General features: G+C 36.9%; 1 protein-coding gene across 1 annotated transcript in view; it reads left to right on the plus strand.

The window, feature by feature from the left end:
- Positions 1 to 14,143, plus strand: part of CAST (calpastatin) — a gene marked incomplete at both ends in the record, with an annotated part of 116,985 nt that overhangs the window by 99,122 nt on the left and 3,720 nt on the right. The window contains 6 exons of the mRNA XM_080707573.1: positions 3,406 to 3,504; positions 6,964 to 7,068; positions 8,275 to 8,367; positions 9,698 to 9,736; positions 10,603 to 10,695; positions 13,268 to 13,342. Coding sequence (XP_080563699.1) covers positions 3,406 to 3,504; positions 6,964 to 7,068; positions 8,275 to 8,367; positions 9,698 to 9,736; positions 10,603 to 10,695; positions 13,268 to 13,342 — 504 coding nt within the window. The remainder of the gene's footprint in view (positions 1 to 3,405; positions 3,505 to 6,963; positions 7,069 to 8,274; positions 8,368 to 9,697; positions 9,737 to 10,602; positions 10,696 to 13,267; positions 13,343 to 14,143) is intronic.

Here is a 14,143-nt window from a genome sequence, read left to right on the forward strand (position 1 = left end):
TGAACCCAGTTTCTAAGATACTGAATGTATTGTTGGAAAACACATCAACAGGTTCCTATGTGCACAGTGGCACTGAATGTATAACAGGTGGAAACATAATGCCAAGAACTCTCGATTCCTTCAAGTTGCTGAAGGTTTTTCTCTTGCTGAAGCTTGAAAGCCCTTCAAGAAGGGGTTGCTAACCAAGGCATGTTCCTCATGGCACCCCTATAAAACACCATTCTGTGCTTCACCTCATCCCTCTCATCCTCCTCTATATAAGCAGAACACGTCGCAGAGAGCACCCAGCCCTGACTTAGAATCTGTGAAATATAAGGAAGGATCCAGCATGAGAGACATCCCAGAAATATGAAATCATCTCATTACGATAATGCAGAACATATGGGCCATTTTGGGGAATGAGGCCTCCTTTCCCTCCACATCCTGTCATTACTATTATTATTATTACCATAGATAGGGGCTTTGTTCTCTTTTAGGAATTCAGAGATTTTGAAACCATAACACAATTTATATGACCTCCCTGCTCTAAGAAGTTACCTAAGAAATAATAAATAGCCTACTCTTTGAAAAGTAATCTACAAAAGGAAAAAAATTACTATGTCAGTGGTATAGTTGATCAAGTAGGAATAATCAATTATGATAAAAAATTAAATGGGCAACCCAGAAAACTGTTTAGGAAACAGTATCAAAGTATTCAAATATATACAAGAGTGACTACTATAAACATCATGTTTGGTAATCATAGAAAAAGAATAAAAATTCTATTTAGAAATACTTCCCTAGTAAGACCGAAATCAAGAAGTAAATTCATAGTAGGCTATTTTTTAAAAAATCAGAAAGACATTGCAAATTTAAATCTTTAAGAAGGAGCCAAAGAAGTACTAATGAGATGTATATGTTGTAAAAAAAAATGCCTTTCTCAATAGCAGAGAGAAATAAAAACTTGATTAAACAAACATTGAATTTCAAACTTAAGTTTGTAAATGCTGTCATGATGTAACTACTCCAAAGAAGACCAGCCAGCCGAGGAGCACACAAGGCTGAGTGTCCCCAAAGATGATCGCAGTAGGAAAGTTAACTGGCCAACAGTTGTCTCTTACGAAGAAAGCAATACTTTATTAAATATTGATGTGAAAGAGAAAAAACATCTTATAAAATCTAAAAATTTTAAATGAAGGCATTGTAACAGTCTATAAGAGACCAACTCATTTTTGATAATTTACAGCCAGTAATCAATTGCCTGTAAATGTTTAATATTTTATAAAGTACTTGCCAGCATAATAGCAAAGAAATCTTATACCTAAGGGAAAATCCAACGTAAAAATAAAAAGATGTAGCAATCAGTACAAGAACTAAACTTAGTTATTAGAAAAACTCTGCACAAGAATTTTCTAAGAAAATGTTAAACAAAAACACAAAACAGAACAATTCATGTTGTAAACAAAACCTAAACAAAGGGAATTGAAGAAGAGATTAGAGCCTTTCTCAAAATTTTCTTCTGCTGGAAGTATAAAGATAATTCTCTTAACCCAGGTGTGTTGGCACATACCTTTAATCTCAGTACTTGGGAGACTGAGACAGGATGATCACAGGTTCGAGGCCAACCTCAGCAACTTAGTGAGACCCTCAGAAACTTAGCGAGACTCTTTCAAAATAAAATGATTGGGGTATATATAGCTCAGACATAGAAAGCCCCTGGGTTCAATCCCCAATACCAAAAAAGAAAAATAATTGTTTTAAATGTGAAGCACTCAGGTAATTCCCTATGTGACATAAATATGTCACGAAAAAGAATGTGTTGTGCACAGTTGCCCCTGCAATTAGGATGATAGTCCTAATCTTAGAACTTCATTTATTATAACGACACCAACTAAGGTCACTTAAATCTGTAGATGTAAAATATGCTAAAATAAATTATAACAAGTTATTAAAGCAGTTGCTTGTCTTTATTGTAAATATTCATTCACTAGCAGGAAAATTACTAATATAGTATTGTACCATATCATATAAAAACAATCAAATAATTATGTCCCATATAAAAGGTATACTTGAAATTTTACATACATTCATGCTATAAATAAAATTCTTGACATTCTCTTAATATATTTATTTAATTTCAGAAATAAATGTTTTATATCAAGTTAGAGCATTTTCCTTAAAAACAGAAACTATGAAAAGTTGATTTTATGGTCATTTTCAATTATTGTTGTTTTGAGGTATCATTAACAACATGAAAAAGAAATAAACATTAAAAAGAAACACTTGGATATATTTGTAGATATGACTTCATAAACATTATATTTGTAAGTGACAGCATTTGTGATACATATATTATTGGCAGATTAGAAAATTAAGATGTCAGACCTGTTGTAAAAAAAAAAAAGATACAGAAGAGGAAATGAATACAAAAATAAAAACAGACAGAAATGGTAAGCTCTATGTCTAAGATATATAGTTTATCCAAATGTCTTAATGATGACATTTTAAAATCATTTTATGTTTATTTATTTTGTCATTAAAATAGCAATAATTTACTTTCCATAAATTATATTACTCTAAAATTCATAGAGAGTAAATGTAAAAGTATAAAAAGCAAAACTTTTAAAATATTTCTAGGTAAGATTAACCCAATTAAACACTAGACTATATTGTACAGTAATCACAAAAAGAAATATAGTCCTGATTCAGAAAGCAGACTTGAGGCATAGTTTGCAAAACAACTGAGAAATGGATCTAGACGACAAATTCAGCATAGTCCTTAAAATAGAGCGAGAGGAGACTATTTGAGAAATTTTCTGAAATAATTTGTTATTTACCATTAAGAAAAAATATGAAAACTAAAATCTTATACCATATACCACAATGTTTAAGCAACAGTGGTACATAATTTTATACATATTATAAGAAATAAAAATATGTAATAACCTAATTCTGGCAAATGAGGCCATAAGAAAAGAAACATACTAATTCATTGTTTTTCCTAGTGTAAACTCCTAGCAACTTCTGAGAGGGCAGTTTGATGAGATAGGACGAGCACTGTAAAAAGAGCCACTTTTAGAACTTATTGAGAGCAATTAACTACACAAAATACTAAAAAACTTGGAACAACATAAATGGTAACAGGAAGTATGTAAACAGACCGTAGAATTCTTAAGCTATTAGAGTACTGAACGATAATGTTTAGAATAACAAATACGAATGTGAAATAGAAAATTGTATAAAATAACAACTGTGGAGAAGGAAATAGAAAAAGTTGCTTTCAAGATCATGTGTTACTTGCATGTGTGTGTGTGTGAAGAGAACAAGTGGTCATAAAGCTAAGAGTTGCATTTGAAGTGACGGCCTGGTGGGCATAGCTTTACATACAACAGATTAATGATAAAAATACTATCTTTTTAATAAAAGAAATTTGAAGATGCTAAACTTGCTGCTGCCATCTCGGAAGTGGTCTCCCAAACCCCTGCGCAAGCCACCCGCTCTGCCGGCCCCCCACCTGACACTGCGGTAAGCAGCATTATCTTATTTGGGAAATAAATATTTGGTCTCAGGACAGTGACAAGGAAGAAAAGAGGGCACCTGCTTCAAGCAAGTGAAGATAGACATGACTGTGGGGATGATCAGGCACTTTCCGTCTTAGACAGGTGTGGCCAGGCAATATCGGGAGATGGCAGAGGATATCTGTGAAATGATTAAATGAAATAATGTATGTGAAAAATATTTTACTTACAACCAAGGAACTTAACATTATTGTTGCTTCATGTGAATCCTAAGTGCAGTAATGAATATTATGTATATATTCTTTTTTTATTTTATTTTGGTGGTACTGGGGATGGAACCCAGGAGCCTTCTACCTCTGGGCTACCTTCAGACCTATTTTATATTTTATTTGGAAACAGGTCTCTTAAGCCAGCTGAGGCTGGCTTTGAACCTGCGCGATCCTGCTGTCTCAGCCTCCCAAGCACGGGGATTGCAAGCATGTGCCACCACACCCGGCTGTATATATATTCTAATTGCTAGATTTAAAAAAATTCCTTAGCTTTTCTGGTAATTGTTTTTTTTTTCTTTATATTTTTCCTGATATATGCTATAATTTATTACCCATTGCCATTACACTCCTCAAGTGTATTTTCTGGAACTGCTCAGTGTTTGAACCTCTGCAAAAATATTTTACAAACATGTCATGGAATAGCACTGTTTCCCTCCCACTCACACTGGTAAAGATTTATCATTTTCATGCTATCAACAGAAAAACGTCAGCATCGATATTGTTTTAATTATTTACATGTTCTGAGGCAAGGCTGCAGGACAAAAGCTTTTCCAGATTTTCTAACTTAATTGTCTGCACAATAACAAATGGTACATTCTCCATAGCGCATCAAAAGATAAAGGGGTTGCCCTAAACCAGATCCCCTCTTCCCTGCTAGAGGACAGTGCCTCATTTGCTAAGAGGAGAGGAAACTACTGCAGTGAAGTCGGCTAAGCTTCTTTTCCTTTTGATATAGCATCAAAGCTCGCTTAGTGCCCCCGTCTCAGATTCTAACGGATTTCCATCCTGTTGGGTCAGTCTCAGGATCATCTGAAAATATCCAGAGGCACAGATGACAAAGCCCAGACGGGGCCACGGGAAGCTCCACCATTAGAGCTCTAAGGAATCGCTTCAAACCACAAAATGCCGTGTGTGTGTGTGTGTGTGTGTGTGTGTGTGTGTGTGTGTGTGTTTTCACAATAACAAAAAACAAAAGTCCTTGTGCAACAGAAAGAATCAGTAATAACGTAGGCCACTGCCGCTAATGCATGCTCAGGTCAGAGGTTCTGATGATTGAGGCCATTAGTAAACATTAGCAATCCAGAGCCCGTCTGCATTTCACAAGGACGCTCCAGAATGTTTCTTCTCCTGTCACTTTTTCCATCAGGTAGTCTAGTCTTACGGAATGTGTTATTTGAAGATGGCACTAAAACTAGATCAAAAGCTTTATTTAAGTGAATGTACTTGGGTATCAGAAAGGCAACTACCCTGTCATAATTCAAGGGAGTTTTCCTCGCTGGGGATATTGGACTGTCACTGCAGAGTTGTAGACACTGAAAGTACCTTAAGACATATTTTCAAAGGCCTGTTTAGTAAATCATCCCAACAAGAAAACTTTTTTGTTAAATACGTTTGTTGGTACATTGTAATTATACATCACACTTCCTAGTGAGATTCAAGCTGACCATTCATGCATGCACCTACCACGTGGTACATTTCCCTTCAAGCCCACGCCCTCCCTCCCCATCCTCTCCTCCCTCCCTCTACCGGTTAGTGAAGTTGGTAGTAATACATTTATATATGGACATAGCATTATTTGAACTGTTTCCTTCCCCAATCCCCTTTTTCTACTACCCATCTACTTCCCCTATCCCCTTTTACTATGATACAGGTCTTTCTCCTCATTCATGAGAAGTCTCTTGTTTCCTGTTCTCTCTCTAGTTTCCACTTATGAGAGGGAGCACATATACACAATGGAAGTTTACTCAGGAGAACCTTCTTCGGAGGGACTTGGAGGATCAAGGATGGGCTGAGCATGATGGGGAAAAGTCTGTATGTTTTTAGTCTTCATCCTGGGTTCTATTCACTTTTTTTGTGTGTGGTACTGGGGTTCCTGGAAACCCTTATACCTCTGGGCTATACTCCCAGACACCTATTTTTTATATTTTTATTTAGAAACAGGGTCTCTCAACCCAGCAAGGCTGGCTTTGAACCTGCCTGATCCTGTCTCCGCCTCTCAAGCACGGGGATGACAGGTGCACCACCACACCCAGCTTCTATTCACCTTTTAACACTGTGTCTCCAGGCCACTGGCCTGGTGTCTCTGAACTTGATTTCTTTCTCCAGACAATCCTGCTGGTTTCCTTAGAGGACCATCATGGACATCAAATAAGTAGATGAAAACATTTTGGAAATAACTGGAAAGTTCTATTCAATATAGAATAAAACCCAGCAGAGTTTTGAGAATACAGTGTAGATAGTATTATATTTTAATAGAATTCATATACATTGTGTTGAAAAAATTTTGAAAAAACTTCTTAGGACTTAGCTGCAATAACATTATTGTATAATAATATATATTTCACTGAGTACCAACATAGAATTCTCTCACAACTGTTGAATATAGGTATTATTATTATTTGCATTTCACAGCTGAGAAATCAATCCTCAGAGTGGTTAAATACCTTCCCTGCATTACACAGTAGAACAATATTAAAGGAAATGTTAGTTAACCCAACATTATTTCTCTGGTGGCCATAATTTACCCCCCTATCACCAGGTCCCACTCATCTGCAGTTTTACTTGCATGGACTTCTTATGGTAGAGAGAGATTTCCCACTAGTCCATTCTCTTCAGTCTGCTGACACCCAATTGTCTCTACAGTCTCTTGTGCCAGAGAGTGCTGGATTCTTAGTCTTCTTGCCAACTCTGTCTGTGTACACTGCTTTTCACATGTGCCCTTCTGGTCTGGTCTTAGATGTTCCCAAAGCACAAAGAAATGCTCACCTTCTATTGCAAAATTCTGCTTGTCAACCATCAGACATAGTGGGTTGTCCCATCAGTTTCTTTTTTTTTCTCAGTCATGCTTAATTCCTAAATGAAAGGAAAATGGTTGTTGGTCCATTTGCTTTTGGACTTTCTGGGTGACCTCTTGGTCACCTGTGGGGTGTGTGTGGCCACTGAGACTTCCTTTACTCTATGTGTTCTCACCAGGAAGCAGGACAGGATGGGCAGATAATGTAGGTCCTCCATCTCTATTAGGTTGACAGATGTTGCTATTCTTCCTCCTTTTCTGTCTCAGCACTGTCTACTCCCTTGCCTCACCCAGTGTCTCTTCCAAGATAATAGAATCTCTCCTTAAAAGGTGAGGTGCCTGAGCTCACTTGCCTCCCAGATAGGCCAACCGGTGACTAATTTTGAATCATTTACTGTTTTAGAAGCGCGACAAAGAACTTGAAGATGCCTTGGATGAACTTTCTGATAGTCTTGGTCAGCGACAGCCTGACCCAGATGAGAACAAACCCATAGAGGATAAAGTAAAGGTAAAATAATATGTGGAATTTTAAGGTTTTCATAGCATATGATAACCTATTCTACCTGGCAAAGAAAGAACACCTGTGATATTTACTGGAGTCAGTGAACAGTTGGAGAACTTGACTCTCATTTCTCCCCTCTGCTCTGTGGTCCATGTGGTATTTCTTTATCTACTCACTGTGAGTTTGTTGATGACACAGACTCCATCACAAGCCAGTGTCCTGTTGGTGAGACCAGACTTGGTAGTGTTTCCACCATGACACACAGCACAGCTACGCTTTGTAGATTCTATTCTGTTCCCACATAGAGCTTTCCTGGTCCTACCTGGGAGCAAGGTTATTGTAGACATGATACACAAATGTGTGCCTCACACATTCTATACTCTTAGCGGTAGAGGTCACCTGTGTGGCAGAGGTTTTCCCAGCAGCCTCTCTGCAGGCATCAGTGAATATGAGTTCAGACTCCACATGAGAGCCCTGGGCTGGGAATTCAACACAGTTGTGTCTAGAAAGGCACAAACGGTTAACTCTACATCTTTTATACAGTATGTGTGAGCACTTATATGCTTAATACACAATACTTAGCAATCCATTTCAGCTATCTTGATACCAGCTTGAAATGGAGAAATAACTGTCCAGCCAAATCACTGTCACAAAAACCAAGTATTTCTCTCATTGTCATAGGAAAATTGATTTGAACTTACTCTAGATTTAAAAATTGAAACAATAGTGATACAGAAAAATAGATTCTGGGAGAAGAGTCCCAGAATCTGTGACAGAGACCAGGGGAGCCTCACAGGTGGGCTGCTACATGACAATGTATGCTTAAATAATTTTTTTATTTGAAAAGTGAAACTCAGAACATTTTATACCTTTGGACTTTTATCTCCTAATATGGTTTCTTAGGAAAATTATTTAATCTTTTATTTCAATTTAAAATACAAGTCGAAAATTTACAGATATGGGCTGACATGTAGAAACATATGAGTTTACATTTTTTTTCACAAAATGTTGTCATCCACTTTGTTGTTCTGTAGCTTAAAAAAATAAACACAGATTGTATGAAAAGTAACAATAAATGCTGCATGCTGTTTAAAAAAATAAACATAGACCGTACAGAAAAGTCACAATAAATGCTGCATGCTGCATTATAGAATGTATTTTCTGAGTGAAAGAGGAAATGAATAGTTCATTATATCTGCTCAATGTTTATAGGAAAAAGCCAAAGCTGAACACAGAGACAAGCTGGGAGAAAGAGACGACACCATCCCACCTGAATACAGACACCTCCTAGACAACAACGGGAAGGTAAACTGAGGCAAATGGCTACAGAGCTTTTTAAATTTGAAGCTTTCTTGAAATTAATAGAAGGTGTACTCTTTTACCAAATTATAAAAAAATTGTCATAACTGAGTACTTTTACTGTTCCCTCAGGGATGATAAGCAGGCCATCCATAGAATTCTGTTAATACATATTTGGGCCATTATGATTTGATATTTGTAGGCTGGGCCCTGAGGTATAAACAGTTGAATTATGTCCAGTTATTCTCTCATGCTCATTAGTAACCCTCAAAAAACTGTACAGAGGAGAATTAGTTTTTCAAGTCTATGAAAATGACCAAGGCAATGAGGTTTCAGAGGAAGCAGTCTATTAAGGAGAGCAGGATGGGGGATTATTGGGGACTAATTGTCAGGACAAATAAATAAGGCAACTCCAAGACCTGGTTCTTCCTTTCTTCTCCTACTCAGCCACCAGCATTAGTGACCATGAGCACAGTCAAAATCATATTTATAATCACAAGTCCCAATTTTTTATCAAGAAGTAAATCCCCAGCCTTTTGTCCCAAACATGTAAACTAGTTTTTCCAGGTCATCCTGGCCTATCTTCCCTCCCTTTTTATCTCTACTATAAAATTAATTAAATTATAAATATTGAATGTCAATAATAAATATTAATTAAAAGGTAAATATCAGGTCTGCTAATCAACCAGAAACAAGGAAGTGCAAGTTCCACCTGTCTTTCTCTGCTGTGATTCGTTTGTTGGGGAAGATGACTCCCAGGTTGGAATAGTGCTACTGGCTTCAGCCTTTCCTGTTACGGGGACAGTTCTCTTGCTTGTACTGAGTATTTCTTCAGATGGCAATTCTGCATCCTGCTAGAATCCACCCCTCTCTGATACTGTCACCTCTCCCTGCTTGTAATCATTGGGAAATACCTTATCTAATGTCTTTGAAGATAGAGAAATATCCAATGAATTAGTTGTATTTGTAATCCTGTTAGAAAGTAATCTTCAAATCCTTTTCAACTGTAATATTTCTTTCAAGACATTACAAACACAAGGTACCTTTTGTACCACTTAAAGTTGAATTATGAATTACAGCACATGATGGCTGAAGATTTTTAAATAGTCTCTCTGTAACTTCAGTAACCAGACACTTAACATTTCCAGTGAAGCTACAGAAATGGTTTTATGGGTGAAACAAAGCTGGGAGAGAGATAGCAGTTATCACAGATCCATACTCTATTTTTATCCAAGCCAAGTCATTAATAGATTCTACAAATACTGACAATACCTAAGTAAATCCTTACAACCTTACAAAGATCCATATTTAACCAATAGTCTGTCTTGTTTTTAAGGACAAAGAAGAGAAGCCAAAGAAATCAAAGGAAGCAAAGGTAAATATGTTTTTAAAGGTAGTGTGTTTTCATTAACATTTTGGTTCTAGCTATAGTTTTAGTTTGCATTTTTTTAAAAATTTAGTTTATTGAGCCAGGCATGTTTGACACACTTATAATCCCAGTACTTGGGAGGCTGAGATGGGAGAATCACAAGTTCGAGAGCAGCCTAGGTAACTTAGTGAGACCCTGTTTCAAAATAAAAATAAAATAGAGCTGAGGGTGTAGGTCAGAGGTAGAATAGTCCTGGGTTCAATCCCAAGTACACCAAAAAATGTATTAGAGCCTCATTCTAGATGGGAGTAGGCACTGATAATCAGTGTCTAAAATTGGTCAATGTGGCTAAATTGAGATACAGGTTTTGTTTCCATCACAGTAAATATATTGCAGTGATGACAATGAGACCTGTAACATTTTTCTTAAGCAAATGAGTGAAAATATGTAATGAGAAATGTTGACTGTTGATTATAAGTAATGATTAATAAATTCTAGAACATTTGCCAAAAAATTATTAATTTATTGGAAGTTGACCCTGTGCTTGATACTGTGCCAAGGTAAGTGTGTGTGTGTGTGTGTGTGTGTGTGTGTGTGTGTGTGTTGTTTATCTCTTATTTATTTTTCAAAAAGCTCTTCGAGATAGCCAGTACAATTTTCCAGATGAGAAAATTTGTACTAAAGAGAAAAGAGAATAAAGATATCAAGATTTTCATATTATACTCTCCGCTTACAGCATATTATTGTTAGAAAAAGAATGTCAGTTATTTTTCCCCTAATTTAGTATCTTTTCTTTTTAAACAAGAAGGGGAAATGTCCAGTAGAGCATCTTGCCTTGGACTTCACTGCTGTTCTTTCTGTTACTATCTCAGAAGCCGGACGGTGACCAGGACCCCATTGATGCTCTCTCAGGAGATTTGGACAGCTGTCCCCCAGCTACAGAAACCTCACAGAACACAAGAAAGGTAGTCTTCCTTTTCATTTTTACTTTCTTTCAAATATGTGTATGTACATATATATGGAATTTTTAACCTGCAGAATGAATTAAATGATGTTACAGAGAACCTGAAAATAGAGAAAAGAAAAAAATATTTAACTTTACTATCCCACAAACATTAATTGGTATATTGCCTTTGTCTTTTTTTATATGTATGTTTTACAAAGTTGTACTTGGAGTCCATTTATAATGCCTAGGGTAACATTATTCCATTTGTGTTTTCAATGCTGCTTTATCATTTTCAAAGCCATCATTTTTTTAATTGTCACACTGCATGTGGTGTACAATAATGCCGTGTCTGTGTTCTTTTAAAATGAAGGACCAGGGGATGTAGCCCAGAAGTAGATGTTTTCGTAGCATGCACAAGGCCTTGGGCTCAATCCCTGGTACTGCAAAACCAAACCAAAGCAAAAAAAAAAAAAAAAAAAAAAAAACGGAAGTAGCCGGGAGTGGTGGCACACACTTGTAATCCCCGTGCTTGGGAGGCGGAGACAGGAGGATCGTGCAGGTTCAAGCATGGAGGCCTCTAGATCACACTTTCCCTTCACCATGGTCCCCTGTCAGAGCATGCATGTTACACCACCAAGCTGTGTGCTCAGTGTGTGGTTCTGATGGGTCTTTGACCTCTGTATTCTTGGCACTAGCAAAATGCCTGGTTTGCAGCAGGTGTTCAAAATTTGTGATTAAAAATTAATAGGAAAAAATGTGTTATTCAACAAGTGTGGGGCATTTTACCTATAAACTGCACTGGCTCATAAATAAAAGCAAAAGTAAAATGAATACCTCATGACTTAAAGAAGAACGAATTCTGCAGATCTCAAGTTTGCCATCCTTTTGGCTATATAATGTAGTTCCAGCCACCGCACTGTCAGACCTTCCGTGCTCAATCATTTCACATCTAGGCCCCCTTAACATTTTACTTCTCACCCTTGGAAAAACCTAAATAATTCCCTCTTTTCTATATATGTAAATGGGCTTTGTTTTTATGCCTAACCTATGCCAACTCTTTATGGTTGTTTTCATTATTAACATTTCTCCACCATGATACTGTTAATAGTGTCTTAGTTTCCCTCCATTGGCATAAAAAAAAGTCAGTCCAACAGACAAAGCTGTGAATTTTGTTCCTGTTGGAGGGTATTTGTTTACAGTTTATTTTCGAATAAATCTTTTGTGTGTATGTGACATTTACAACATGAAAATACGGGATATATATATATATATAGATAGTAAAATCATTTCTATAGTGAAGCAGAGTGACATATCTGTCTAATATATTTTTGTGACAAGAACAGCTAAAATTGACATGTTTAACCAAAGTTCTGATGCAACATAATTTTATTAACTCTGGCTTTCACAATGTACATCATATCTCTATTTTTGTTTACTTATTTGCTATTTGTATCCTTTGTCTTACATTTCCCCATTTGTTTCATTCTCTATCTCTGCATATTTTTATCACTTTTTAAAAAAAATATGAGATTATATGATATTTTTATTTTAGCACCTGGCATAATGTCCTCCAGGTGCATCCATGGTGTAACATGCCAGGATTTTCTTTTGCTTCTTTTTTTTTTTTTTTTTTTGTGGAACTAGGATTCCTGGAAACCCTTCTACCTCCAGGCTACACTCCTAGACCTATTTTATCTTTTTATTTGGAAACAGGGTCTCTTAAGCCAGCAAGGCTGGCTTTGGACCTGCGCGATCCTCCTGTCTCCGCCTCCCAAGCACGGAGATTACAAGCATGCACCACCACACCCGGGCTTTTTTTAAGGCAAAATTGTATTCCATTGTGCATACATATTACATTTTCTTAATCATTCATTCATCTGAGGATATTTAGCTTGTATACATATCTGGGTATTGGAAATAATACTGCTATAAACATGAGAGTGCAGATACCTTTATGAGGTGATGATTCTATCTCCTTTGGGTATATTCCCAGAAGAGGGTTTCTGGGTCATATGATAGTTTTATTTTTATTTTCTTTAGGAACCTCCACATTGTTTTTCATAATAATTGTACATATATATAACCCCACCAACAATGCTAATATTTCCTTTTCTCTACAACTTTGCAGTACTTGTTGTCTCTTTTCTTTATAATGACAGTTTTTTTGTATTGTTTTGTTTTTGCATTACTGGGGATGGAACCCAGGGGCATTATACCTTCAAGTTACACCCCCAGCCCTATATTTTATTCTTTATTTTGAAACAGAGTCTCACTGAATTGAAAAGGACAGTTTTGTTTTGATGAAAAGAATGTGGTCTCAGTGAATCATGTACCATGAAAATTGGCAGATCATCAATGTGACCTATATTCCCTCCTTATTTTTATCCTTTTTATTTCCTGCCTTAAATACTTCTATGTAGATTCACCATTGTTTTAAAAATTCATAACTAAAATGCCCATTATTATTTGATTAAATTGAAAATCTATAGGGCACTATGAAGAATGATAGAGATTAATTTGATTGTAGACAGTGGTTTATTGCCAGAAAGACTGATGATAGCAATCCCCTCAACCCATTTCCTTTGCTTTAGGATAAGAACAAGAAGGTGGCTTCCAGTTCCAAAGCACCCAAGAATGGAGGTAAAGCAAAGAATTCAGAAGCAAAGGTAAGCACAATGCAGTAAATATGCTACAAATTAGTTTAGCAGTTATATGGAAGTGGAATTTATCCTGTTAGTAATTTGATTTCTTCTTGTAAGTTGTGTGTTTATTTCTAAATAACTGGTGCTTTAAAAATCTAAACAAATATCCTGAACACAATTCAGATTTCCTGCTCTTATTACAATAATACTAGAGTTATGGCTCATATAAATTTTAGAACATAGAAGGTAGTATATAAAATTAGGATCTAGGACTTCCGGGAAGATGGTAACCAAGAAAAGCTATGAGCCCTGCTAAAACTTGATCTCTATTGTCACAAAATCAGTGCCTTTCATAGCCAGAAAACGTCATCAGCAGAGAAATAAAAAATGTAAACACAAGGGAGAGAGAAAAAAAAGACTGGAAGAACAACCAGAGACCAGAAATCAAGCCTGCAATGCAGCAGCAGGGCCGCGCCAGCACCATCTTCCCTCACAGCACCAGAGAGGAATGGTAAAAAAGGAGCTGAAGTGAGCAGCTGTGGATCATTCGGGTGTAATTCAGCAGGTCTTTCAGTGCAAAGAACGTCTAAAACTCCCAGTGGTCAAGCTCATCACGCCTTCTAGGGACTCAGAATAGAGCTCAAAACCAGAAAAGAAATATGCCAACCTCACGGCCGAGGGCATGGCAGCAGCGCCATATTGCCAGCAGCGCCAGCCTCACAGCCAAGGGCGTGGGAGCGGTGCCATATTGACAGCAGCTCCAGCCTCATGGCCGAGGGCGTGGCAGTGGCGCCATATTGCCAGCAGCGACAGTGAGTTCACCAC

Source organism: Muscardinus avellanarius (genome assembly GCF_963383645.1).
Source record: "Muscardinus avellanarius genome assembly, chromosome: 1".
Taxonomy (NCBI): domain Eukaryota; kingdom Metazoa; phylum Chordata; class Mammalia; order Rodentia; family Gliridae; genus Muscardinus; species Muscardinus avellanarius.